General features: G+C 43.4%; 1 protein-coding gene across 1 annotated transcript in view; it reads left to right on the top strand.

Moving 5' to 3' along the window:
- The first annotated feature begins 2,552 nt into the window (after window positions 1-2,552).
- LOC128707332 (uncharacterized) overlaps window positions 2,553-26,031 on the top strand; it is a 113,038-nt gene continuing 89,559 nt past the window's right edge. Inside the window, exon 1 of the mRNA XM_053802284.1 lies at window positions 2,553-2,676. Within this exon, the coding sequence (XP_053658259.1) occupies window positions 2,553-2,676 (124 nt within the window). The remainder of the gene's footprint in view (window positions 2,677-26,031) is intronic.

Raw genomic sequence — 26,031 nt, 5'->3', positions numbered from 1 at the left:
GCTTGCTTTACGAGCGCCATTTGTTTCGATATTATTTCCACTATTTAGCAGCGAGTAGCGTGATTTTCTTCGCACGAGCGAGTTTTTGCTGCACTTTCGCGGATGCTCATTTATCGTCTGTGATGAAAAATTTAATCACACTCACTACAGGCAGTTTTATTTCAGTGAAGGAAAAAAATAGAAAAACGTGCTGAACGTTCGAAGCGAAAATGTTCGCATCTTATCCTTTCTTTTTTATTGAAACTTTCCTGCACACAGCAAAAAACCATCCACTAAATGAACTAGGCTTAAGGAAAAGAACAAGTGACTTGGATTGAGTTAATTCAGCGCTCCTTTTTGTTCGGTACGGCTGAAGGAAAATACGTCAAAAATTTTCACCATGACACAAAAAAAACTGAATCGCCAAGATAAAGTTCCCAGCAAAACAATATTCACACACAACACTTTTTATTGCCGTTGCTCACAGCTGCTTAATTTAAGAGACAGCAAAGATGGAACGGGTTTTAATAACGTTTAGAACAGAACCGTTTAGCTTCGGAATAATCGGATTGGATTTGGGACGTAGAGCGTCTATATATTTCTAAAGATACGTATCCAGAAGCATATAGCCTGATCACGCTTCCGTAGGTAAGCTTGTTGTGTTAAGCAGATGTTCACACAACTCTGCTTATTGTTGGGAACATGTGCGATGCAATGCACCGTACACAGCCATCCAAATCGATGGTTCTTTGTTGCGTTACGTTATGAAGCATCTTTGTTCACTTGTTTGCGCTTGAATAGTTTTAGCAGAAGCAGCTAAAACACACCACAATCAAGCGTACAGTGTGGCATCCGGTACAATTTCCAACACCAGCTCGGCTTTACAGGGCTGTAGAAAGCTTTTCCTGCTTTGCTACCCTACTACTACGCTATCACTACGCTAATCCCGTTTCATCAAAACACCAAACTTCCGTACCCGGATCGGCTTCGTTCGAAGGATTTATTGAGGAGCAGATGAGATGAAAATCCCTATCACTAGCTACAAAGGAAGAGTGTACTGAGTTGGAGTTCATAAGCGGAACCAACAAAAAAAGGTGTACAGGAACAGAAATATCTCACACACATTCCGAAGCTCCGGGTGTTCCGGTATTGTTCTAGCTCTCGGTGTCCCAAGGTTTAACATATGTGCCGACGAAACAATAACATAACCGGTCGAAATACCTTTCACTTCACTGGGTTTTGGGATTTACTGACGAACGTTCCGTTCCGGGACTTGGTCGGATGTTGGTTATATCTGCCCAAAACCTTCCTCTTCTTCAACGCCTTTTGGACATTTGTACTAGACTGAGCAGCTAAACGAACATTCCGTACTCCCAGCTACAAACGGAGCGTTGATAGCCCGAGACTCCAATGTCGCATGATACTGCTCTAATTCCAGCCGTTTTCATTCATTCATCAATATACATGCAGATCCACTGGGCAGACCAGCCCTACAAAGGACGTCAACGTCCACATTTGGAGTGCATTCATCATGCATGTTATTTATTCGGCTGGAAAACTGTTGCTAAAAGTTGTTCTTGACCATGAAAGTCCCATGCTCGATGCATGCAACAATAAAAGCTCGAATGAAAGGATCTGAAACTGGGACACCTTGCTCAGACAGAATTATAAACAGCGGTATGAAACATTTTAAGGATTATAGGACCCACATGCTCACAGTAATCCGAAACGAAACGTTGTGCAAAATGTATTCAAAATACAGAGTAAAAATATGTTAAAAGTAACTTGCCAACACCTTCTTCATAATGATTGAAATTTATATTTCACAGGTATAAAGTTACAGATATTGTGCGTGTACGTGTCCGATCATACAAACGATGTTCATATCAATAAACAGCAAAGTGCACTAGTGAGTGAAGCAGGAAAAAAAACAAACATACCAGTGTTTTACAAAATGTCGTGAACAAACGAGAAAAAGAGGAAAAGTTGATGTAATGCCCAGCTGTGTAATCGTGTTTGGTGTCCTACGTGAACAATAATCACAGTCAGTATCATTACAGTGCGAGCAAGTGTATTCCAGTGTACTCGCCTCTATGCTCTTAAGTGTATGAGTGTTGGTGTGTGCGGGGATGCATGTACGTCACCATGTCCGGTCAGTGTAAGGTACGTGGGAGCGCTTCCTAAAGTGTGGTTAAGTCTCCACCAGTGCAGAGTGTGTGTGTGTGTATGTGTGTGTTGGTGTGCGTATTTTCAGTTTTATGCCGTCTTTGTATATATTCGTGTGTGCCACTGTAAGCACAAGCGCTTAACGAGCGGGAAATGATGTTGAAACGTGATTATCTCCGGTTGATTCGTTGTGAGTTTTAAATAATCAGCTGAAACCGCTACCACCCCTCACCTTCATCCCTGTTCACCCTCCGCCCCTCACACTCCCATAAAACGTCACAAGTTTGCAAAAGAGTGAGAAAACATCGGTGAAAATCTTCCCTACACCGAACGACCTCGGGAGCATCCTTCCGTAACCCGAGTTACCTCCGTTATTTTGGCTGGTTTTTTTGTGTTCTCCGCTCACGATGAGACCAACAGGAGCGGCAGCAGTGGCAGCACCTGGTGCACTGGCGGTGGTAGTCATGCTGGTAATGCTGGCTAATCTCGCCCGCGCACAGATCGACTGGGCCGAGGACGACGATGATCCAGGTAGGTGAAATACGTGGAAAACGCGATGAACGAAGCGTAGGATTAACGAAATTCGCTCTAACGCTTCACGCCAAACGTGAACCGGTATACGGCTGGGGTGAAGATTAAATGCTAGCACTTGCTGTGGGTGGCACGCAGAAAGGTACAGGAAATGCGCTGGGAGGGAAAAGCTTACGATCTCATCATCCGTGGACGAGCTGTGATGAAACACGGCTAATTAGATAGCCAAAAGGCAAAGTGGAAGCACAAGCTTTGCTCGATGCACAGCAAGCGCCATTTGATTTCACCTCATCCCTGCTGAACTGAATGCCTTTGTGCGAGAAAGTAATAACCTCGCCGGGTGATATCCCTTTAAAGCAATCTAATTTAAATTACGGCAAGTACAGATTTCACTCCGTGGCTGGGGGAAACATATTTCTCTTTTACGTGCATGTTCTCGTGCAAATTAATCATACATTCTGCGTGTTGAAGAAGGTATCTGTTACCGATTTGAGCTTACGTGTGAAGAAAAGGGTTTGAAGTACAAAATGGTGGTGTGAATAGTACCGACAATGCCGCGAAACACGAATTGCACCCAGGCGCGATTTAAATCAAACATTCCGGTTTCAAATGGGGACTGGGTCGGAAAACTGCAGTCACTGCACTAATTGAGTTATCGAAATGGAAACACTCATCCCTTGTGTCCGAAGCCCCTTTCCACCAGACGGTATCACTAGCGAGAGTGCCGGTGCATCATTTAACAGCCAGCAAAAGGGCCTACCACACGCTTAGACACGGCCGTCCCGGCATATTTGATTAATTCGCGCGTGTGAAAATCAACAGAAGGGACTGTGGCGCACACTTTAATGGCCGGGTTTTCGGTCGGAGTATGTTTCACAATTCCGGGTGTCCGGCCACGGTGCATACATGCAGCTGAATCGCTTGCGCTGGTAGGATTTTTTTGCTTTATTTACTCACAGCTAAAAGCCATACCTGAAATTTCTCTAACCGATACGATCTAATAAATCGCAGCAGCGATGCGAATCTCGAAATCACGTCGAATTTCAGCGAGCATACAGCCAGCGAACCGTGGCAAAATTCAACAAATCATGAACAAACAGCCATATATCTTACCTGATCCGATGCACTGCAGTATATCAGGCGCGCACACGGGACGGGAGGTCAACATCTGTTTTGCTGTGCCCGCATCACCTCATTCCCTACCCCTTATGGTGTTCGTCGGCCCGCAGCAGCATTCGGTAGGATATTCCTTAACTGGGCCTCGGCCCCTCCGAAAATTCTGCTTCATCGGAGCGGACAATTTGATTTAATATTTGCTGTTCGTTTTAACCTTTCACTTGGTGCCCGGGTTTGCCCAATGCTGCAGCCATAACGACAGCGTCAGCCGTCAGCAGATTTCTGCAGACTGCATTTTATGGCAGGCTATATTTGTTTTGGGAGGCCGGCATTCGAGGGGCCGGTGGTAGGTGAAGCTCCTGGAAAAGGTTGTGTTTGTGCAGCATTTTCGGGAAGGATTTTCGTTTGACGGGGTTTGGGAAAATAAAAAGCAAACCAAACCGTCAGACCTTCGCACAATGAGACGTACAAAGGATGAAAATCTATCACAAAAATAACAAAAAAATAGAAACAGAATAGCAAGTATTGTGTACATCACTCGACGCGGGATTAAAACTAATTCTATCATTTCTGTAGCATATTTTTTTTATTTAATTATTGTTGCAGTAATGAATAACATATTTCATCAATACCTTTGTATTATATTGTATTGCTTTAAAATAAATGTAATATAAAATTGCTAAATAAATAAATGTAATATTCGCTATATGATCTCTAGCTGGCTGAAAACTGTAGAACATCAATCCATTTCTACTCTTTTGTAAAGTTGACGATGATCTTAGTTTTTACCATTAGTGTTCCAATATGACTGTAGACAATCAGTCGTATATGACGTATAGCTTCAGCTTAGCTCAGTTTCATCAAAGCACTAATGAGATACGAATGTTAATTAATGAAAACATATGTTAATATTAGTGTCTTCTTTGTTTATCGAATGTTATTTTATTGTTTTACATGGAGTAAAACGTTAGTCCATAATGAAAATACTGTGGCCAAAATTAAAGGACCTATTCTACAATAAAACATAAAGATTTTGCAATTAAAAGTATGATTTTTTAAAACATATTCTTCATTCATTTCAAAATCTTTATTCTTTCACAAGTTAACAGAAATATCACGGACAAGATGAATTTAATCAATTAATAACACATTAAATCATCGAATTTCCTTTATTGGGCATAGTGAAAGCGTTGCGAATACGGCGCAAAGCTTTCATTGTAGGATGATAAAAAGTGGATTTTTGCAGACTTTAAATTGAACATGTAAATTTAAATACTGAAATGAGCAATCTTATTTTCAATACAGACTGAACCAACTAAATGAAATATTTGTTCTTATAGTTGGAATGAGCGCAAAACTGCACAAAAAACTGACCTTAATCTAACACAATTTTTCACACTGTGGTCGCACTAGTGTCATCTCTCTATCGTGCATTGCTGGTCCAATGTTCCACAATGCACGGTGCTCGAGCAGTATAAAGACCGGGGGTCATTTCAATGCCGGTTTTTTATCAATCGGTCGCTCTCGTTCCCTCTTTGACAAATTTCCATGCGAAAAGCTGACGATTGCGATTATTCCGAGGATGCGAAAAAACACCCACCAACCGTCCTTTTAGAGATCTCCCCAGAAATGGGTCTCCGGTATGTTTTATATGGATGTGCCAGGGCTTGTCCTTTCCCAACACACTCAACAGAGCTGACGGATTTCTTTTTTTGTCATTAATGTTGCAACCATCATGTTCCCACACACAATACCACAGCAGTGACGGTGACGAGATCGTTGATAAAGATGCGCTGATAAGGTGTGTTTCTGACGCGAATGTGTGTTTGTGATTCAGGAAAACTTTAGCTCACGATGAGAAAGTTCATCCAACGAAGCACCGAGCATACCCGGCACCGATGTGCTGCTAAAAGTATGGCCGGAAGTACGTAAATATTGCCTGACGAAAATTGTTGCCACTCACGATGATGTGAGCCTTTCTTGTGATCTAATTTCTCACTCTCTATCTCTCTTTTCGCTCTCCATCTCTCTCAATCTCAGTCCAATTCGAACGTGCTTCGAATGCCTGACAGAAGTTTTGCGTCTGTTTTATACGACCAATCCATTTTCGCTTGGGTAACGAATGACCAACAAGACACATTTCGCACATTCCGCTACTGATGATCGATAAATGAATAACGAATCTTGCTTGTGTAGCATTGGCGCTGTGTCGATGTGAAAATGTTCGTTGCCCCTAAAGGGTAGCTCTGTGCATGGCCCTCACAAACTTCACTCTGCCGTCGATTGCTCGGTACTCTGCCGTACGATTTGCCGTGCCGTGTTAAACCATTATTCATCCGTTTGTTTGCATAATTAATACATCCAACCGTGTTTATCATCACGAACAACATCTATCTACCCTCCGCTATATGGAAACATTTTACTCGGAAACATACGTTTTTCCTGGTTCTTGCTCATACGGCGAACAAGTGGCATGATCGAGCTGGGTTCTCGTTTTCCTACTTGGACGATTTCAAAAAGAGCTACTTGCACTTCGAACTAAAATATAAGGCCACTTTCCGTAATACCGTAGCTATATTGAGATGCTCGATGGAAAAGTGCTTTCCGCACCCGTCGTGTAGTGATGCTAATCAGGTGATCGGCAGATGAACGGTAATCTTTCCCGGAAATATTTCATCCCTGCGTTACATGCAACCGATACATCGGCAAATTGGTGTGTCTCATTTCGGAACCATCGATGTCGGACGGATATGGATGTGGGTGGACGTGAGTTAGCGGCCATTTCGGTGTCGTATGCATGCACACGACGGTAACATGGTTTTCTGGGTAATTTTTGGAACGCTATTTTCATTGAACATGCTCGATATAATTAGCACGTGAAGGAATATGTTCCTGATTATGATGTAGTTGCCCAAATGCTTGGTCTCCTTTTTTGCTATTATTTAATGCATTAAACTTGTCACGAACGAATTAGGGAATTATCTAGAGATAGGATAATTGTTATGCGACTTTCGATACGATGTATGATCATGAATATACAGAGAAAGAATCAATATCAACTTGTTCACATTTATACAATGTTCAGTTAAATGGTATATCATGCAGGGTCAGTTACGGTTTAACCCCATCTGGAATCGAAATTCTTTGTTTGTCCATTTTGTCAACTTTGTGTCTTGCTCTCAAAGAACAAGTGCGTGCCTTACAGTTATGTTCACAGGGTGTAGTATCATGTTGCCTGTTATTTTAGTTGTTGTTTACTTTGAATGTTTTTCGACGAAGGGACCCAATGGTATCATCAACCTATTTTTTAACATCACTACGATATAGACCAGCGGCATCTAGTAGTATTGTGTCCTTTCTTTTTCTAACATCTTTGAAAGTGTATACTTTGTTACGAAAATACTTTCACATCATTTTTCATATCTCCTCTTGAGTTAAGGATCATCTTCCATTGCTGCTCTGTTTACTGTTATTATAGCAGCTTTCTTTACTGTTATTCTTCTTGGTATTTTAAAAAGATTTTTATGGCATTCTCGTGACCTTTATTTTTTTGTGTGAAAATAAAATATTAAAACATCTTTTTACCACATGTTTCACGATAAGTTTCAAGAAATGATAAAATGGTGAAGAGGAATTTAAAAGAAATCTTAAAATAAAACAGTAAAGTACGGTAAACTGTTGAAAAGCATAATAAATCCGTACCTCTATGCTCGATTAAACTAATTTTAGAACTTATTAATAGAATTCCATAATCGTGGTCAACAAACACTATACCAGACTTTATACAAAAAGAAAACTCAACAAAAAAACAGCTAAAGTTCGTACAGAAACACGTGTACGAACCGAACCAACGCAAGACATTCACAGAAAACGACGACGTGCTCACGAACGTGGCAGACATTGATTGATTTGTTCGTTAGTGTTATTCAATTGCCCTACTCCACGCTGGCACTGGCGAAAGCTTACAAACTTTCCACACCCGGAGTTTACATTCCATTTGTCATCAATGTGTGTGCACCGACGCCACACCATCACCCTCATACCGCACCGCTACCGTACACTATGGCTACGTGCAAAAAGATGAATTTTCCCTTCAAGTGTTTGATTGGTTCGGTCTGGTAGTGGCCTAACCGCGACCCCCACCACTTGTCTGCACTTTACTGCTGAACCAATGCCAAGTCTCGGTAAAACGCGCACCTTGAATGGGGTAACGAGTCGGTGGAAATTTCATTTCCACTTCCACACTCTGCGTTACAATTTCCTGTATCACTTAGCGCTCGCGTACCGTGGAACGGTGGTGAGTTGTAACATCAAGAAAAAAGTTCTTTCCTCGACTCGAGCCGCGAACACGCGGAGGCTAAAAAGTCAAGAGCGTGACACATTTTGATTGGAAACGTGCACTTGGAGAACAGTATTTTGAAGTATAACGTTTTTTTTTTTCTTTTTATACCTCTTCAACTGCGCGCGAAGGTGGAGAAAATCAATATAAAATCACCCGAAACCAAGAGATACCGGTAAAGTTAGCCTGGCGCGAAACGAAGAATCTGTCGAGAAGTTTGCTCACTAACCGCATTAATTTTCCAACCGGAAACTATCCACCCGGGTGAGACTACAAATTGAAAACTTCCTTCCTTTTACGTGGTTTTTTTCTTCTTCTTTTGCATCTATCAGACCTGAATATTACCAGCCAGGATATGGAAACAAATTGAACAGATTGTGCCATAACCAAAAAGGCTATACCATTTTGCTAAATAGGTGCAGAGATCCTGCAACAAGGATAGCTACTTTTGTCCCCTACCGAGCATTGCCACAATCGGAGCCAACTCTGCCGAAGAGTATCAAAACTCAATTCACCTTAAAGCCGGCTGCCACTTATTGAAATACCAATCAAACTTACCGAAGCAACCGCTCCCTAAAGTCGCTCCCACTCACACGCTCGATCGATCGATTGATCCAACCGTTGGATGCAAGAACACTTTCAGGAGGATTTTCCAAACCAAAGGTAGCGCATTCGGTGCCGATTCCATTCGAAGCGGCTGCCAAAACCGTGCCATTGTTGCTCAAACGCTCAAATGTCTAGTTGTGCCGTTGTTTTTCCGTATTTTTTCCTTCCTTCCCAAGTTCCCAAGCTTCAACCGTTTCGGGCAAATATTTACACTACTGCTACAGCGTACGCCTTCATATGGGGAGCCTGAAAATAGAACTGCAAAGCTGCTGTCCTGTTTGGCGCGGCATCGGGCTGAAGAAGGAGTTGTACCGTGCAATTGAATCTCCAATCAAAGAGGCACACGGCTTCTACGCCTTATTTGTGCCAGGCGCCAAAAACACCACAGCATCCAGTGCACCCACGCCAGCCGGCACAGGTCTGGTTGCTTATTGATCTCGCCACATCACGAGCTTCCAAATCAATTTCCGTTTGGCAGGTTCATAAGCTGCAGGATTCGGCACCCGGGATCGTAACCATGACTTCTTGCCATTGGGTGTGTGCGAATGCCAGACCCCCGAGGGGGGGATTTGCTACAGTTGACACACACAACTCAGACGAGGCAGGATATGCGCCGATGTCGCACACATCGTTCCCAGGCCCAAATCATTATCCGGGCCTGATTCAGATTGCCCGGGTTGCAATGCCGGTGATCGGTGCTGAACGCACCAACAGAATATTGATATTGATTTGCAACTGCTGCCTCGGTACATCCCCGTAACTTACGATACCCTCAAGCGAAACGGGTTGACACAAGCATATTATTCTACCAGTTGGTTCATACCGTAAAGTCTTTCGGTGGCAGCTTGAATTTTGTTGCAGACAAAAACCCAGCATAGCTAGCGGCGAGTTCAAATATTCAAGTTCTTGCTCCGACACCATTAAAGACCATTTTTCATGGCACAAGGCATCTTCTGTGCCCCGGTATGGGGCGTCTGGTCATCGTTAGTGACAGACAACACTGCCACTCGCCTTGCGCGCTCCCGTACCATAATCATTTCTATCCGGGTAAGCAAACTTTCTATGATTTATCACGCCTTGTGAGACTGAAACCCGGTCAGCGTGGATACAAAAAGGATGGAGACGATATTATTTGTCACCCAAATATGCTTAATTATAGCCATTCGACTCAAATGCGTCTAACAAATGGTAGTGTTTCGTTTGCTTGAGAGCGATTATGATTATGAGTGGGACTGTGATTTTTAAGACAGTTGTTAATGGACATAGTTGTTTAGGAAGAGTGCTTTAGGATATATCCTTTAGTGTGTGTCAAATTTGTTCAAATATTTAGTGAAAAAAGTAGTTATGTTGTACTTTTCCTACGCTTTATTCTCTAATGGAAGTTTCTCGATTGCAGGTTTAATAAAAACGCAAAATAAAACTACTTTCCCAATCTCAAATGCATCAAGCTTATTCTCAATTCCCACTATCCATTCATTTTGCTCGAGTGTCACCAACTCAAAAGATGCAACAGCAAGAGCAAAGAACAGCTCTTCAAATGGTGAAGCATCACTTGAAGAAATTTAATGCTTCAACAGCATCACGTAACCATGTTTGTTGCAGCGCTATTGACATTGTCCCACTTGCCAGCATGATTACCGTAAAATGTTATTGAGAATGGCAGCAGCATCTGCCAAAACAATTCACTTTCATCTCCAACACCAGCCAGTTCATCGAACACTCCCCCGGATGTCGGTTGCAGCTTGTGCATGTGGTATAACTTACGATCGTCTGCACGATCCTTGCACATCTCCAGCGCAAGTAAGATGGCTCGAGGTCATCGTTGCCATGCGGCAATGTCGTCTTTGCAAGAGAAAAGGCTCCTTCTTACACCAGCTCCGTACCGGCTACGGGCACTGGCAGCTCGAAACGCTCTTCAAGCAACAAGAGCTTGCATTGTTTGAGCAGGAATTTAGTTTCAAACTTACCGCTTCTACCGTGCCGGACTAAAGACACTGCACAACCGAGTATTGAATGCACATCTTGTTAGCCTGTTTGGCATTCTCACAGGCCAAGCGTTTGCTTAAAGATTGTTTGAATAAATTGTACGGGTTGCTGTAGAAAATGTGTCCCCAATTTAATCTGCCGCCCGTGGGCGAGGGTCCTAGCAAAGGTGGACGTTCGTACCAAACTGCTCGTGAAAATGTGCGAACCCTTGGCCGGTTCTGTTGAAGCACTAGCACATTTCCTAGTCTTCGTGCGATCGCCTCCAGTCTGCACTTAAGGATGCTATTTGCCAAGTGCACCGTGTTTGGCAAAGAATGCCATAAAATGGTGAACGATTGCCTTAAATCTTGATTCGCTGCGGAAATCTCCAGTTACCGCAAGTGGGTCTCTTCAGAGCGTACGTTGCTCCGCTTTGGCCGAAGAACAAAGGCACAGCGAAAGCCTAAGGCTACCGCTTGGAAACTGGAGTTAAACCGGTAAATATACTGGGTTGGGCGCACGGGTTTCGGTGCAGAAATCGGCACCGACCGGCTCCGTAGCGTCCCAGCTCCAGACACGAACAAGATGAGCATTTATTTGAGTTTTACTTTTCTGATCCCGCTCGAAAGGTGTCGTTCGGTGCTCGGTTCGAGAACCCTTTTCTTTTGCAAAACCGACTGCTCTACGACTGCCCAAGATCTTTACAGTGCGCGAAGAAAAGTTCATCACCCCAACCGCCCGGCCCCGGGGGCTCACTTGTTTTCCATGGTACAACCTCTGCCATTCCTTGGCCGACTCCGTAACATAAAACTCCGCTTTTATTCCTACCGAAAAGCCCGCACAGTTAACGGAATCCACAATCTCATGGGATAGGTTAGGGCAGAAGGGAAGTGATTTTCCTTCACCGTACTGCTACACTTTTACGACACAAACGGCATGAAGATGTCCGCCTTCGAGCATTCAGAGCAAAAGACAGCACAAGGCACAGACAAAAAAGAAAGTGCACACACACACACACTTAGTGGAAAGGATAACACACTAAAGAACAAAAGCGAACCAAACAAAAACAAACAGCTTCACGCGGGTAAAGCAACTCGGTCCCTCACAGCGGGACAGTAGAGTGATAAATGAAGAGCTTAAATGGTTTGTTTTATGAAGATATTTTATGAGTGAAAGTTTTTCTGTAGCGCAGCTTCGTTTTCTTTCTATCTTTTTTTTGTTACCATTCCGTTTGTTGCTTTTGTCTCGATGATGAAACTGACGCTGCTCTTTTCATGTTACGCTCCGACTTGGAGTGACAGTTTGGGGACTTTCGGTTGGTGCGTACCTGACAACCCCGACCAAGTAACCGTTGTATCCCGGGGCGATGCACACTTTCTGGCTGGATTACAGTGGCCCCGTGCTCAAGTGGCCGTGTCATTTTGGGTGAAGATTTTGCCAACTTTTCCGTACAGTCACCGGATGAGGAGGAGATGATTCGCGGGAGTTCCAGTGTCCGTCCTTTTTTTTCGGTCGCGCGAGAGTTCCAACCAGGTCGTCCATTATCCATGTTTGGACACCGGAGGTGAAGCTGGAAAGTTATTATTAAATGGAGAATTGGAGAAGGGTTTTTTTGTGTGTGCGTGTGTGCGTGTATTTGTCTTGGGCGTTTTTGGCAAGATCCAAAACGCAAACAGAGCAACGAACAGTAGCGACCTAACTCCTAATCCGGTTTCATCCAAATCCCATCCCCATCTAGTGCTATCCCTTTAATCTCCGTACCAATGGGGGGTACGCGACTCGCAGGAGCGGGAAGGACAACAAATTTTACGTACGATCGATACTAATTGAATTCACCCTTAGGTAGCTTCGGGCCATGATTTGAATGCATAATTTTTGGGCAAAACAATTTCTTAGCAAAACAACACAGGATGGGAGATGAATATGAAGGCTACTTAATAAGCGAACCACATGTGAGGGCTTAGGGTGGAAAAACTGGAAACTATATTTGGTTTTGAGCTCTAGTAAAGGTGCGATATTTAGTTGAACATTTATTCCCAACTACTCCCTTCTTTACCTTCACGAAGAACCCTGGGGAACCAAATGGGAAAGCCCAAATCCAACCGTACTGGGCGGTCCGTTTTAATAAGATTTCATTTTAATATGCAAATTAGTTTACCGTATAATAACACACTACTCTCGCGCTATAACACATACAATTTCCCATCTCGAACAATGTAAGTCCCGTTTTTTATCTACCATTTTAATCGAAGGATTTTAGCAGCTAAGCCAAAAAGCTCATATTGGCTAGAACGCAAATGAAGAGAAAGGATTGCTCCGGAGTGCAATGGATAAGATCCTTTTTAATTGTTCCATACCGTTTCCAATGCTGCCGACTAACCATCGCTTAATCCAATGTACGGCTTCTGTGGGGAATACATTAGCCTGCTGGAATGTGTATTCAATACGTGCAATTTCGCAAGTAGTCAAACCCATTCGTTTCACTACCATAAGAAGCGAGATACATTACCGACGGAAGACGGAACACATATCCATTGCCGGGACGGTATGTAAAACTCACTCTACATATTAAAGCATTTGCAGCACAATTTCGTATCCTTCGGTTTTAGAGCACAGACCAAATTCAACAGTTGATCTCGTACTTCCCTTCTACAACAGCTACACCGATCGAAATACACACCGACATTAGACGACATCGTACCGTAGGTCTGGTGTGGTAGGCTCGAAAGAATTGGTTTCAAATTTATTTACATAAATTACGTGCAATGGACTGCAGCAGTGCTCTTGGAGCGTTCATTGGGAAAAAAGGAAACACAGAATCCTTAAACTCCAGCAACCCGAAACCAGTAGAAATGGTAGTCTCCTCGGGCAACAGACATTCAGATCTCGGGCCTATTCGTTTCAATTTCCGAGCGTCTGAAAGAATGATTGCGAACCGTATGAATGCAAACGGCTATTCGTCTGCCGGACAGTTGGGCCAACAGTAAAGGATAAACCTTAAAAACTGTGCTAAACGTTTATTAAACACTCGTTGCTAACGCTACGCTTCGCTACGGAGGCATGTGAGCATGGTCGGATGATGTGCATTTGTGGCCCGGGATGATGTTGCAACACGAAAAGGACTTTTATGTACTATCATTAGAAGGCAAGCGCAACGGAGTACCATTGCAGTTCCGTGTTTCTTGTGACAAGTTCTTCTCTTCCGTTGGGTACGTTGCAGTGGAAGCGATGCGTTCTAAAATATGAATAGATTTGAATTATTTGACGTAATGGATGAGGTAGCGCGAGCCGGAATCCATTTTCCCAAACTTCCATTATGTTGTCAAACATCTGCTTTTTGCAAGGTGTGTGGGAATGGGTTCTGTTTTGGTCGTAAGTTGCTTTCCATGCTACCGTCCAGGCATCAGGTACAAATCCACCTGGTACGTACAACGGACACGTGGGCCACCCCACTCCCTATCTCGATCTTGACCTGGTTCAGGGTCCAGCATAGCGTAACGGATTTAGTAGTAGCCAGCCCGGCTCAGCAGTGGATAAAGTGCAGAACGGATTGGGAGGATCGTGGCATTCGGATCCCTGGTACGTGATGATCCGCGCGACACGAACGATCCGGCACCGGTCGGACTCTATCTTGAAAATACGCTCTCACCTTTCTACGTCCGGATATACAGTTGCAGTTCCCAACGGGAGGATTTGAAACATTGCAAATTTAACTATCGTGACCATTGGTCAGCCGATGCGCACGGTTGCATCCGTTGCACATTCTATCCGGCAACGGTTTTCCGGGAATGGTACATTTCCATTCGCTGTTTTTACGCTGGTGCTTGGTACGAACTGCACGGATATAAAAAAAAAACACCCGAGCCACGATTTGAAGAAGGTAAACGCAATGCTACATTTGTGTGTTTTTTTTCTAATGTTGCAGCTCTATTTCAGAAAAGTCGCTACCGGAAGTTACCGTACATCGCACGTACCCACCAAACCCCAATGGGAATGGTAAAAATGGGTTAAATCATTCGGAATGAACCCGAACAGTAGAGCAACCGATGGTCAAATGGTTCAGATATATGGCGTGATTAAAAAAATTCGGTACAACGGTGTTTGTTGTAATCGAACTAAAGTTTACATTTAGTAGAGCAGCAAATTTTTACTATCAATATATAGCTTATCATTTTGTTTTCTCGTTAATATAAACCATTTTACAACATTATTGATTATTTGTTTGGCTAATGGGACACTGTCACTAACGCTATCGCTTTTTAAAAGAAACTGTTGGAACCGTTTGGTAAATTCTATTTACTCAGTTTTTACTTTTTGAAAATAAAAAATAAAAAAAAAATACTGTATAAGCTAATCTATCTCAACGCTGTAGAATTATATGGTTTTGGGTCTTACCGCTTTCAGATAGGACTATATTAGATTTATGTGTTAATATTAAGGGTTGAGCATATTAAGCATGCTTTTCATAATTCTGGATCAGTAAAATACCGTTGCCTCGTATTTTAAAATGATTTTTCAGCTACCGTGTTGCATAAAATTAAGGACAGCTTCAAATTCCGGACATTCTTCACGTACTGGAATCGCTTTTTAAAGTTACAAGCATCTTTTAGACGCAAATTTTGGAAAAAAAAACTCTTTTCCATCTGTCGCTACCACTTAATTCACCACTGAAGGATTACTTTACAGTTTTGCTTTAAATCGTCTCCAGTGTAAGTTCATCATTATTGCCCTTTACTCTGGTCTAGCTGCATTGGAGTTCATCACATTCGTTTTTTAGATAATTATTAGACTAGATAATGCGATATAATTACCGAGGCGACCCGGTGGCATGATGGTAGCAGCGCCGGTCTACACGCGAAACGGACAGGATCAAAATCCCATCCGGACCAATCTCCCGTACGCAGGGCTGACTCTCCAGCAACGGGTAAATAAAGTTACAGAAAGTCAGAAATGACAGGCCTTGACCTCTTGAAATTGTTGTGCCGATGAAAAGAAGTAGTTACAGCTCAGTCGTATTTAAATCACTTGCGAATGCAGTACATAGTTCCATACATTTTAAAACTGCTTCATGAGTCTTGTAACTCATCCATCATGAGTGGGTTGAAAGTCGCCACAAAGGGTTTCAATGTATTATAACTCATTTATATATTAAACAACTTACGTATGAGTTATTCACCAGTTTTTCTAGACATTTCTAACATCAATATTAAAAAAATTCCCGTTTTCGTACTTCACTGATTGTCCTGCAAACTCCCATAGTGTGGTACTCCCAGTTTTCGACTCGCCCATCATTCTTTCACACTCCCACACCCAAACAGGTCCACACTAATGCACCACTCCATCCGGCTGCCTGGTTGGTGGTCGAATGGTGATTTTTCAAATGCTTTTTCCACTGCTCCATCACCAATCCATGTCCGACCGGCTCTACTCGCTCACCTGATACGCTTTGTTAGGTCGAAACGAGGTGAAGCACCCTCGCTTCTTGTTCCGGGAGAACGAAAAAAAAACTCCTGATTTTCCTTCCGAACGGGCAACAGCACCGAGCTGTATAAAAGTACATCAATATGCAGACTGAAGCGATTACCGCTTTCAGATACGTGAAATGGAATAATAAATAAGCATAAATCCAATGATGTACGATGTGCAACGCCCGCTCGAGCTCACGTTCGTCCATTTTTCCGGGCTGCGCTTTGCCGTATGGATAGGTAAAACCGCCCTTGCACAGTGCGCCGTGCCGAGCATGCCCCTACGTGGTAAGTGGAAAACTATCGGAAGTACTCCACATCACGGACAGCTTTGTTAAAGGGCGTGGTGGTGGAGGCGGAGAGGTTGAAAATGGCGAGAGAAATTAAAATAATTCCCTATATCAGGATTATAACAGCTTTTCCCGCACAATATCAAGGCTCTACGAACATTTGACGCTCACGAAACGAGGTGAAATGTAAATTGTCCAACCCGGCAAACGGCTGTGTGTGAGTGTAATTTTGCACGCCCTTAATCTAACGCAATTTTAATTACATTGTTCACGAACAAATTGTTTCGTGCAACATTTTATTACATCTGTTTTGCCACTAATAAGATGTGCCCCGAGATAAATCTTGATGAAAAGCTTAACAATTATCGCACTCAAAATTGGGAAAGCATGCCGGCCTTCCATTTTACTTCCTAATTTGGACAAGTGTACGCATTTGTCCGGGCCCGAAAATCCATTCCCGAATCCCATCAAATACGCGGGGATCTCGCGAAACCACCCCCGCTAAGTAGATTTGCTTATCGCGAATAACAAAATGAGCACGATCGACGACGCAGAGTTTGGGCTTTGACCGAGCGACGTTGAATAGCCACTCAACAGCGCCACCGTTATCGATGGAGTGTGAAATCTTTTTTTGCATATTTCGGCTCCACGTCGTGCAACTTACGCGTCCTTGACCAAAACGCTGGTCGGACAACCTTGCCTACACAGGACACAAACACATTTTGGGTGATAGGCGAACCAATCAAAAAAAAGAAACAAGCGAAGAAAACACAACACACAATCAGCGTTAACGCGGAAGGCCATCACTTTCATTTCGGACCGATGTGCCTTCCCGAACGCGAAACAATAGACGGAGCGTTGAAAGCACGGAGCTGCTGTTCGCCAAGCTGGGACAACACAAGCAACCACGTTGGTATTTGGCCCAGTGCGAGGCCAGTTTGGGCAACCAGAACCGACAGCATAAAAATGGAAGGAAAAAGTAAATAAATAAATAAAATATGAATTTCCAAATAAAGTGGATGCGTGCGTGGGGAGGTCTCCTTTCAACGTGGCGCACCGGGATGGGACCGTGGCCCGTGGCTTGGGGAATAATGTTGCTTAGCAAAAGCGCACCCTCAGCGCAACCAGCACCAGCGAACGAGAAATGCGAACAAATGGAAGTATAAATAAATGAATAAATATTTATCCGATAATAGCGCACTCGGTGCTGGCAGCGAAACAGCGATGTTTTTTGCCCCACCCAGAATCAACGCTGAAGTGTTTCGGGAAGCGTCTCTCCGTGGAGCACTGTGCACAAAAACCCGCTCTAATCTAAGACTAGACGCAAGCACCGAACCGGGAAGGATAGCATTCAAAGCGAATGTCTCGCATAGTGCGGAGTGTAGTACACCCAACACACAAAACCAACACGGAGTCACAGAAGGAAAGGCAAAAAAAATCCCACCCGGAGCTGCTTTTCCCGGTCTCTGAATGAGCATGAATTATAAAAGGATACTTAAGCAGCGCCGATAGGAAGTGGGTGCCGACCGTTCCGAGTGAAGATTTCATCACGCACAGATTGCCACTTAATAATACAGATTCACGATCAACAATCGCTCTAAGCGTCGGTATGTTGGAGCTGTTTGTTCGCACAACTCGTACTCGCACTGACTAGCAGCGAGTAGTTATGAGAAGTTATTTTCGTCGGAAGACCGAACGGAGGAAAATTTTAGTACACTATGCAATTGCGTCGTTCATATTGGCTGCCGTACGGTTTGGTTGGGTGAAATTGCGCGTGTAAACTGCAGCTAATGAATCTTCGCTATTCAATCGCTTCATCGACTCGATCCGATACCTACATTTATGCATTTTGCCTAATTTCTACCACCACCCATTGACCCACTTTTACGACACCGGATCGTATTGGATGCGCACAGCTGTCTGCTATCTGGTCTGCTACTGCATGCGCCCCCAAAATCCCAATCCATCTGCAGCACATTCGTACAGCGGGGCGAATGCCGATCCACCACCTGCTGATACAAGAAACCGGCCCTCAGTTTTGGGGACAAAAGTTCTGAAACCCCATCCCATCTTACCCTATGAGCGGTTGACCGAGCTAATCACTTAACCAGCGGTGTATCCCCGGGACAGTTTGAAATTGAAATGTCGCCCATTAATAACGCTGATGCATGTCGCTTTGTCCACGGGGTTGACCCACGATGCGGCGGCTGCTCACATTTGGCCTGCTGCTGCTGCTTGTGCTGCTGATGTCTGATGCATACATGACATGGCCTCTTTGCCTCTGCAAACCCCATGTACATCCTTTCTCGTACCGTCGCGCCCAACCCCAAGCAGGCTTCCAATAGCTCGGGATGTGTTGGAAACATGGCCGGTGAATGGTGAGAGCCAAACAGAACGGAAGAGAGGTTTTGCCCCGTGGTAAGGCCGGCAGATTCGTTGTTACACAACACACGACACATAAACCATAAGCAAATGGTAGTGCTTCATTGTATCCGTGTACCACTGCAGGATGAAGGGCGGGGACAGTGGTGGGGGGAAAACATACCAGGAGTGTGCTTGGCGACAAATCCAATTTTCTTGTGTGTCACATTCATTCTCCGACCGGCGTACGTTGTCAGAAGCGAGTCGATAAGAGCCTTTACGGCCACGGACGGCGTGGGTGGTTTTCGGTAGTTTGTAAACTCATTTAAAAATCTCAGCTTTTTAAACCTTGTTTCGGGTTCGGGTTCCACCTGGTAAGGGTAGGGCTACACGTGTCGAGACCAGTACGAGCCGGTGTTGCATTGCCTTACCAGTTCAATGTACCATGCACACTGGTCCGGTGTGAAGGTAAATGAACCGATACCGTTGCCGTGTTAGTTCCGCAGCCTGCAGGTTGTTTCGCCACAGTAGTGAAGCAATTATTTTTCGATTGAAGAGTTGAAGTTTGATTGTTTTGCTGGTGGTTGTGGTGGAAAGTATAGAGCGTGTACGAGTTGCAAATCAATTTAAATCTTCATTGTTATTCGGATGCATGCGTAGCATACTGAAAAAAAAGCATCCATCTCCAAACCGAACCATTCAAACACGCAATGAAAACAAGTATCTAATGTTCGGTGGTTATAGCAACTTTTAATGTAGCATGTAGGACGCCATGCATATCAAAGCCACACTTTCCTGAGTGTCAACCATAGCGACAATCATCATGGTAACCGCACACTCGCAATGTTGGCACACACAGAAATTAAAACGCTGTTCATAACATATTGTTGGCTTGGCAATTGTTCACTTACATTATTCACTGTACGCATCAGTACACCTTATCGACCGCATCGAATATGTTCAATAGCGCATGCATTAAAAGAGTACTGATTGTATCGATTTTCCATACGATTTCAATTCCACCTTGTACACGAATACTGCGTATTTGGTTTTCAAATATCATCTCCTTTCTGTAGAAATTTTAGAGCTACGAATTGAAGTCTAGTTTCGCTCTATTAGCAACAAATGTGGCCCGAAAGTGTAATGAAGGATAAAGATAAAGATCGAGGACAAAGTGAACCCTACTTTCAATGGGTTTTTCAAATTCTTTTTGAGTTTTAAAAGTCATAAAAAGCTTTATTTATTTTGTTAAAATAATTTACAAAAAATATAACAGTACCTATTCGCGGCCAAACACGCCATAACTGAAGAAGGTTTAAGCATTAAAAATTTAAATCAAATGCAATTTTCCCAACGGAATTCGTCCACGGTGGGCACGGTGAAAACTCCCCCACAAAACAAACAGTATCCAACGCACTGTGGTGTGTAGTGCCCCTTGGAGGATTGCTTTCATGGCTCAATAAATAAAGCTGGATAAAAAATTACGACCTTTTCTTTCTCGTCGTTGCTCTTCCGCACTAACCACGCACCCATCCGGTGTCGTTAACAAAAAAAAACGGCAAAAAATAACGGTCCCCACTGGTTGCGGCGGCGGGAAAATGGTTTCGCCTTGGCGCAATGGTACAAACAACTGTGAGTGCGTGCGTGTGGTGTTCGAATTTTCTGTCCGTCTGCACGTACAATCCCTCCCGGCGACACAAGCAACATTTATCACCAAGCGTACCGAGTTAAATTGTTGTTTTACGCAGAAAATGCCTCTGAACGGCTTCGGATGCTCTTTTCTTCATGCCGGCCTCATTCATTGTGTGCTTTATTTTAGTAAATTTGTCGCTACCGCTGGATGGACAGTTGTTGATACCTTTGATAAACCTGTTGGCACAAAATCTCCACACACCGATTCAATCGCTACGGACGGGTCGGCGATTGTGAACGTAGGTGCAACTCGATTGTGATTATGTCATCCCACTTGCAAAACCAATAACCACGCCCGGTATGATGTAAATTAATTAAAAAACTTCAATGCCGTTCCTGTCAGGTGCCTGCCGGAGCTGGTACGAAATTGGAAAATATTAACACGCGCACCACACGAAACGACTTGCATTCAACACCGGAGTTACCGATGGATGGGCAGATATGGTTCTGCTCCTTCTCTATCAGCCCCAACCCGACCCAACCAACACAATCATTAACGGTTGCCCTTCGAGCGTCGGGCGCACTGATTTGGAACGGCGTATGACCGGAGGTTAAATTCTTTTGCACGTCCCACGTGCGTTACCCTTTTGGGAGGATGTGTGTGTACGCGCCCCAGTCTGTAACGTAAGGTACGCACCGGTTGATGGTGGAAAGATCCGAACCGTCACGCGGTGAGATATGTAGATTAAAAATGTGCCATAAAACGGGGGGGCGTAATTTATAGAAGTTTTTAAATTAAATTTTTTGCACTGCTATGTGGATGAGCGCGTGGTGTCAAGCCTCAAACATCGTTATTACGTTGTCAGCCTGGCAGGATTGTGTCTGGTGTGGTAACATTGGTTTTACCTTTAAAACTGCCAACGGGAATGTTAGCTTTGTAACGGGTAGGTAATGCGTTACTTTTCAGGAAATACAAAGCATTACGAAAGGTTTTGAACTTCCAGAAGTTTAAAGCAATCAATTATTAATTTGAATAAACGCACAAAAATGTGCCAGAGTATTTACAAACATGGCAAAATTTCTGATGATTTATCTTAAAGTAAAATTGATTAATAAGGAATTGGTAAACAGTGCTGTTGCAAATAATTTGTTTTGGTGTATTACGCTTTAGTGAAAATGTCAACCAGAGCAGTAGGTACGAGTTTGATTCTCGTCTAAAACACGGATAAGGAGATGACTAAGCGCTTTTACGAAACTAGAAAGACGCTATCAAGCAGTCCAGTCAACAAAACGAGGAAGTAAACGTCCGAGCATCTCACTCTCGAGAAACGAAATAAATTCCTACCGGAAAGTTACTAACGAAACCAACTTGAAGATCCTTTACACCCTCTAAATTTTAAAGGACATATCGAACCAAACAGCTTTTTTTTATATAACCAAATATCCAAATAACTGTTAAAGGATTTCCGGATAATAAGTGGGTTTTTGTATGGCACAGTTCAAATTTATTTCAGCTGACTTCAAAGAATCCGATAAAACAGAGACCGTTTGGCTCAAAATTACTCGTATGTGTAGATCGCGATCTTCTCCGCCCTCTATCGGAATGAACCGCTACTACCCTGACGTTCAGGGATGCCAACAATGATTCAATATCAAAATATTACTATTAATCCAAAAGTGGTTAAGCTAGTATTAGAACTAATATCCATTGCAGTTCATTTGAAAAATATGTAAAACAGATTCTGAGTGTCGTTGATGGTTAATCAAACTACTACTAAACATTTTACATGACCTTTTCTTTAAAATTCTTAGAATCACGTAGAAACTTTAAAGCAAATTGACGTTTGGTATTTTTGCCATATAACATAATACCTATCCCTGGCAGAAATCATGCCCCATCACATGCAGCTGAGCAGCGACTGTTGTCTTAAAGAATGCATTTTCACCATACTGTAGTGAAGCTTCTTATCCCAGCTGACGCATAAGCTTCAGCTGAATAGCTATTGACATTCATACTGCTTCTTTACGTTGGCGACGTTCTTGCACTGTGTCTGCACTTGTCCAGACATACTCCGACGCTTGCGTGGCTTCTGCATTCCGAAAAATTCTTAAATCTCAGCACCCCACACACTTCACATTTATCCTTCTTTGCTTTGGTAAGGATGATGTTGCATTTTGCTCGCCGTTTTTTTCTTTTTTGCGCTCTCAACTTTGCTACATCTGTTCCGTTGAAATACATTTCTCAATGATCCTTCTCTCCCGTACGGTACGGATTTTTTGTCAAAGAACGAGATCAACTAGATGGTTGGAAGCTTTTGTTTTCAATTTGATACAATCCGCATCCGAGAGGGATGATGATGCTGCGCTTCAAGCACTGCTAGCTGAAAGTCTTGTGCAATCAGCAAACGGCTTAACAGACCTTCACTCGTTGCTTTGTAGCTAGGATACCTAGTGCAGCCAACTGCTCAGCTGCATCTGCTGCACTCTGTTTGTTCTCGAAATTATTGAACATTTCATCGCATAATGATATCACACGAGAGATGAATTTGATTGGAACGAAAATTTGCACATTGTATCCTCTGTTCGGTATTAGTTTGTATCAACGATTTGAAACACAAGCCAGAAATATTCAGTGTGCATAATAATTTATTTTTATTGCAGCTCGGAAGTGAGTTTACTTATTGCATTACGCAATTTTCTCAATGTCTCAGACAATGCTACCACATGTTCTAATGAACAATAATCAACCAAAAGATGTTGCGTATTTACTATCAATTAATTGACTATTATCTAGTCCAGGGTTATTCTTCAACGCTCGCACAATGCCTCTCATGTATTCTATTCTCAACAGTCAGTAAACCTTGTTAGCGGCATAACCTTTATTCAATTGTAATAAAATTACATGCACGTGAAGACACAGCAAAATCATTTACCATTATTTGCCCGGATCCGATTAATAAAGCAAACACGAACCACTCGGCTAGTGGTATGTGTCTTGAGGAAAAGTGAAAAAGTACTGCAAATTAAGCGAACGCCGAAGCGCAGACACACTACAGCAACAGAACAAAGAGATGGCCATTCCGTACGGCCATTGTGTTCCGTGTGATAGCGCGCCTGTGGCTCCGGTTGCCCGGCTCTCCACACTACACTCCACAACGGTGCGACGGTTTCATGCGATCAGGTTGCACAAGAAAAACCGGAACCCTGGTGGCAACCCGCAGCAGACACAATGGCCCCGACCGGAAACGATGAACTGGGCCGCCTAGCATAGACGATTCATTCATTTCATCTCGAGCTATCCATCACACTCGGGGGAAATTTATCCATCTCAAGCTCCCTGCGGCTTCAGGCCTCGAACGGTCCCTTCCGCTAGGGGCTTTGCGTACAAAGCAATGGCGTACCAAATCTAAAGGGCAAGGCATCAGAGAAGCGTACCAGATGATGACACACCGGGCGGACGATGATGATGGTGGTGGTTGTGTTATCGTTATTATCGTCATTATTATCGCACTATCGACAGGCGGGTCGTGCAGTTGCCAGTCTTGTTTTCTTGGACTCTTTTCCGATGACCCGTGTACCCATTGTTGTAGAGGAGGATGGGTTGTGTTTCTTTTTGTATGTGCTTCTCCTTCCATTATTTCTTTGGCGATGAGCCCGAACACTGTCGATCAACAGTACGAGACTCACAATGTGCTTCAGCTATAGTGTTGCATTATCTGGAGCATCTGCTAAGGACATACCAAAAATAGTGCTTTCACCCGTAAACGAACTTGAGCGAAATAACAAAAGTTCAGCACGGTTAAACACACACACACACCGGGTGCACATCAAATACCCAACACATCCATGCACCGCATCTCACCCGCACGGTCTATAAAAGGTTAGGGTAGCTACGGGTACTTCATCCGCTTCAAAATGCACCGGATGCCGTTGATGCAATAACCCACATGCATTCTAACCGTTGACGTTACGTTCTGCTTGAAGTGCACCTGCAACGCTTCATCAACTGGTTGTCTCAATTTTCACAGACATTGTCCTTCACTGCTGTACCTTCATCGCCGAGCGCATCTCCAGAATCCCGAGCGCGGAAAATAGGTTAGAGCAGTGTTTCGAACAGCAGCATCATGTGCTTCTGCTCGCTAGGCTAGCATATTTAGCTGACGGTACAGCTGGGTTTTGGGCGGCAAGAGACACCAACCTCGTGGGTGGTTCGTTCTTTTGATGCTTTGGAACTGTGCACATGAAGTATTAATTTTCCATTATTTAAATTCATCAAAAAACATTTTGTTTTTCTGTAATAGTCAATAAAACGAACTTTAAGGCGAAAGGATAGGACACCGAATAAAAAAAAAAATTAATCTTAATCGATTAAAAAATTCTTAGCAAATATTTTAAGATAACCGAGCATGCCCGTAATAAGGTAAATTGTAAGGAGGAAATGCCTTGTAATACACTCAACACAAACGAAATTAATGCTATAGTAAAATACGTCGCACTGGAAATTAATTCAAAATGAATAGAAAACTTATCTAGATTGACAATTTATTCCGGAAATCAATTGGCATATCAATGACGTTTATTGTTTGCATTGTTTTTTCTATATTCGTTGATTTCACGGTTAATGGTTAAAGGAAATGTCTTGAGAATTTTTTTCTATTCCCAGCCAATTTATGGTTGATAACAAGGCAATGAACCGCAAAAATGTATTAATATAGTAAAAATAACATAAGATCGTTTCGTCTTTCACACATAAGCAATAACCAAATCATGGAAAACAGCATTCATCAGTTCGGAACCTGCTTAAACATACACTAATTAAATTCGGATTGTTCACCGGATCAACAGCACTATCTTGTGTGTAATCTTTTAATTCAAAGTTTGTTCTGGCCTTGCTTCATTATGGCTTTCCGACCCTTGCTAAAACCACCTAGAATTTCTATTGCGCTAGAATTTCCCTTGTTTATCTGCGATACCTTCGTAACAACATCACGCCCAGATAGCAACCTCACCGGGGCTACGCTCGTTAGTAACCGAGCAGGAACATCCAATTCATCGTATCTGTCGCTTGGCTCCCATTGTAACGGTGCCGTACCCGGTCGAGTTCGTACACCTCCACGGTGCAGAGTTCGTCGAAGAATGAAAATTTCTTTCCACGCCCATAATCATTCCACCCGAGTGCCACCGTTTCCAGTATCTGATAATGTACCCGGGCTCCGGCAGCGACGCGTTTTATTGCCGCAGTTTCAGTGCCGTGGTAAGAAAGTAAATCACGTTGTTATAGTCGAAATGTGGAGTGGCACCGCCATCTACGCCGTTCTCGCCATCCACCGCTCACATTTTTGATGCTGTACGCCAATCCGAATATGGTACAATCTGTGTGGAGCAACATTTCTGATCCCAGTTGCCACCATGCTCCGTAGGTCATTGAGGTGTGGGGGAAAGAGAGAGTAAGGAGCAGCCACGGTGGAGGTGGAGAACCATAATCATCTTGTTGACTACTGTTGCTGTCGCGTCGGCAGCACCAAAACTTGTGCACCTCTTGCGCACTTGAGCACGAACGTGCGGCTTTCCAGCGCCGCGA

The sequence above is a fragment of the Anopheles marshallii genome, chromosome 2 (genome assembly GCF_943734725.1).
Source record: "Anopheles marshallii chromosome 2, idAnoMarsDA_429_01, whole genome shotgun sequence".
Classification (NCBI taxonomy): Eukaryota; Metazoa; Arthropoda; class Insecta; order Diptera; family Culicidae; genus Anopheles; species Anopheles marshallii.
This window is presented reverse-complemented; position numbering and strand designations above follow the sequence as displayed.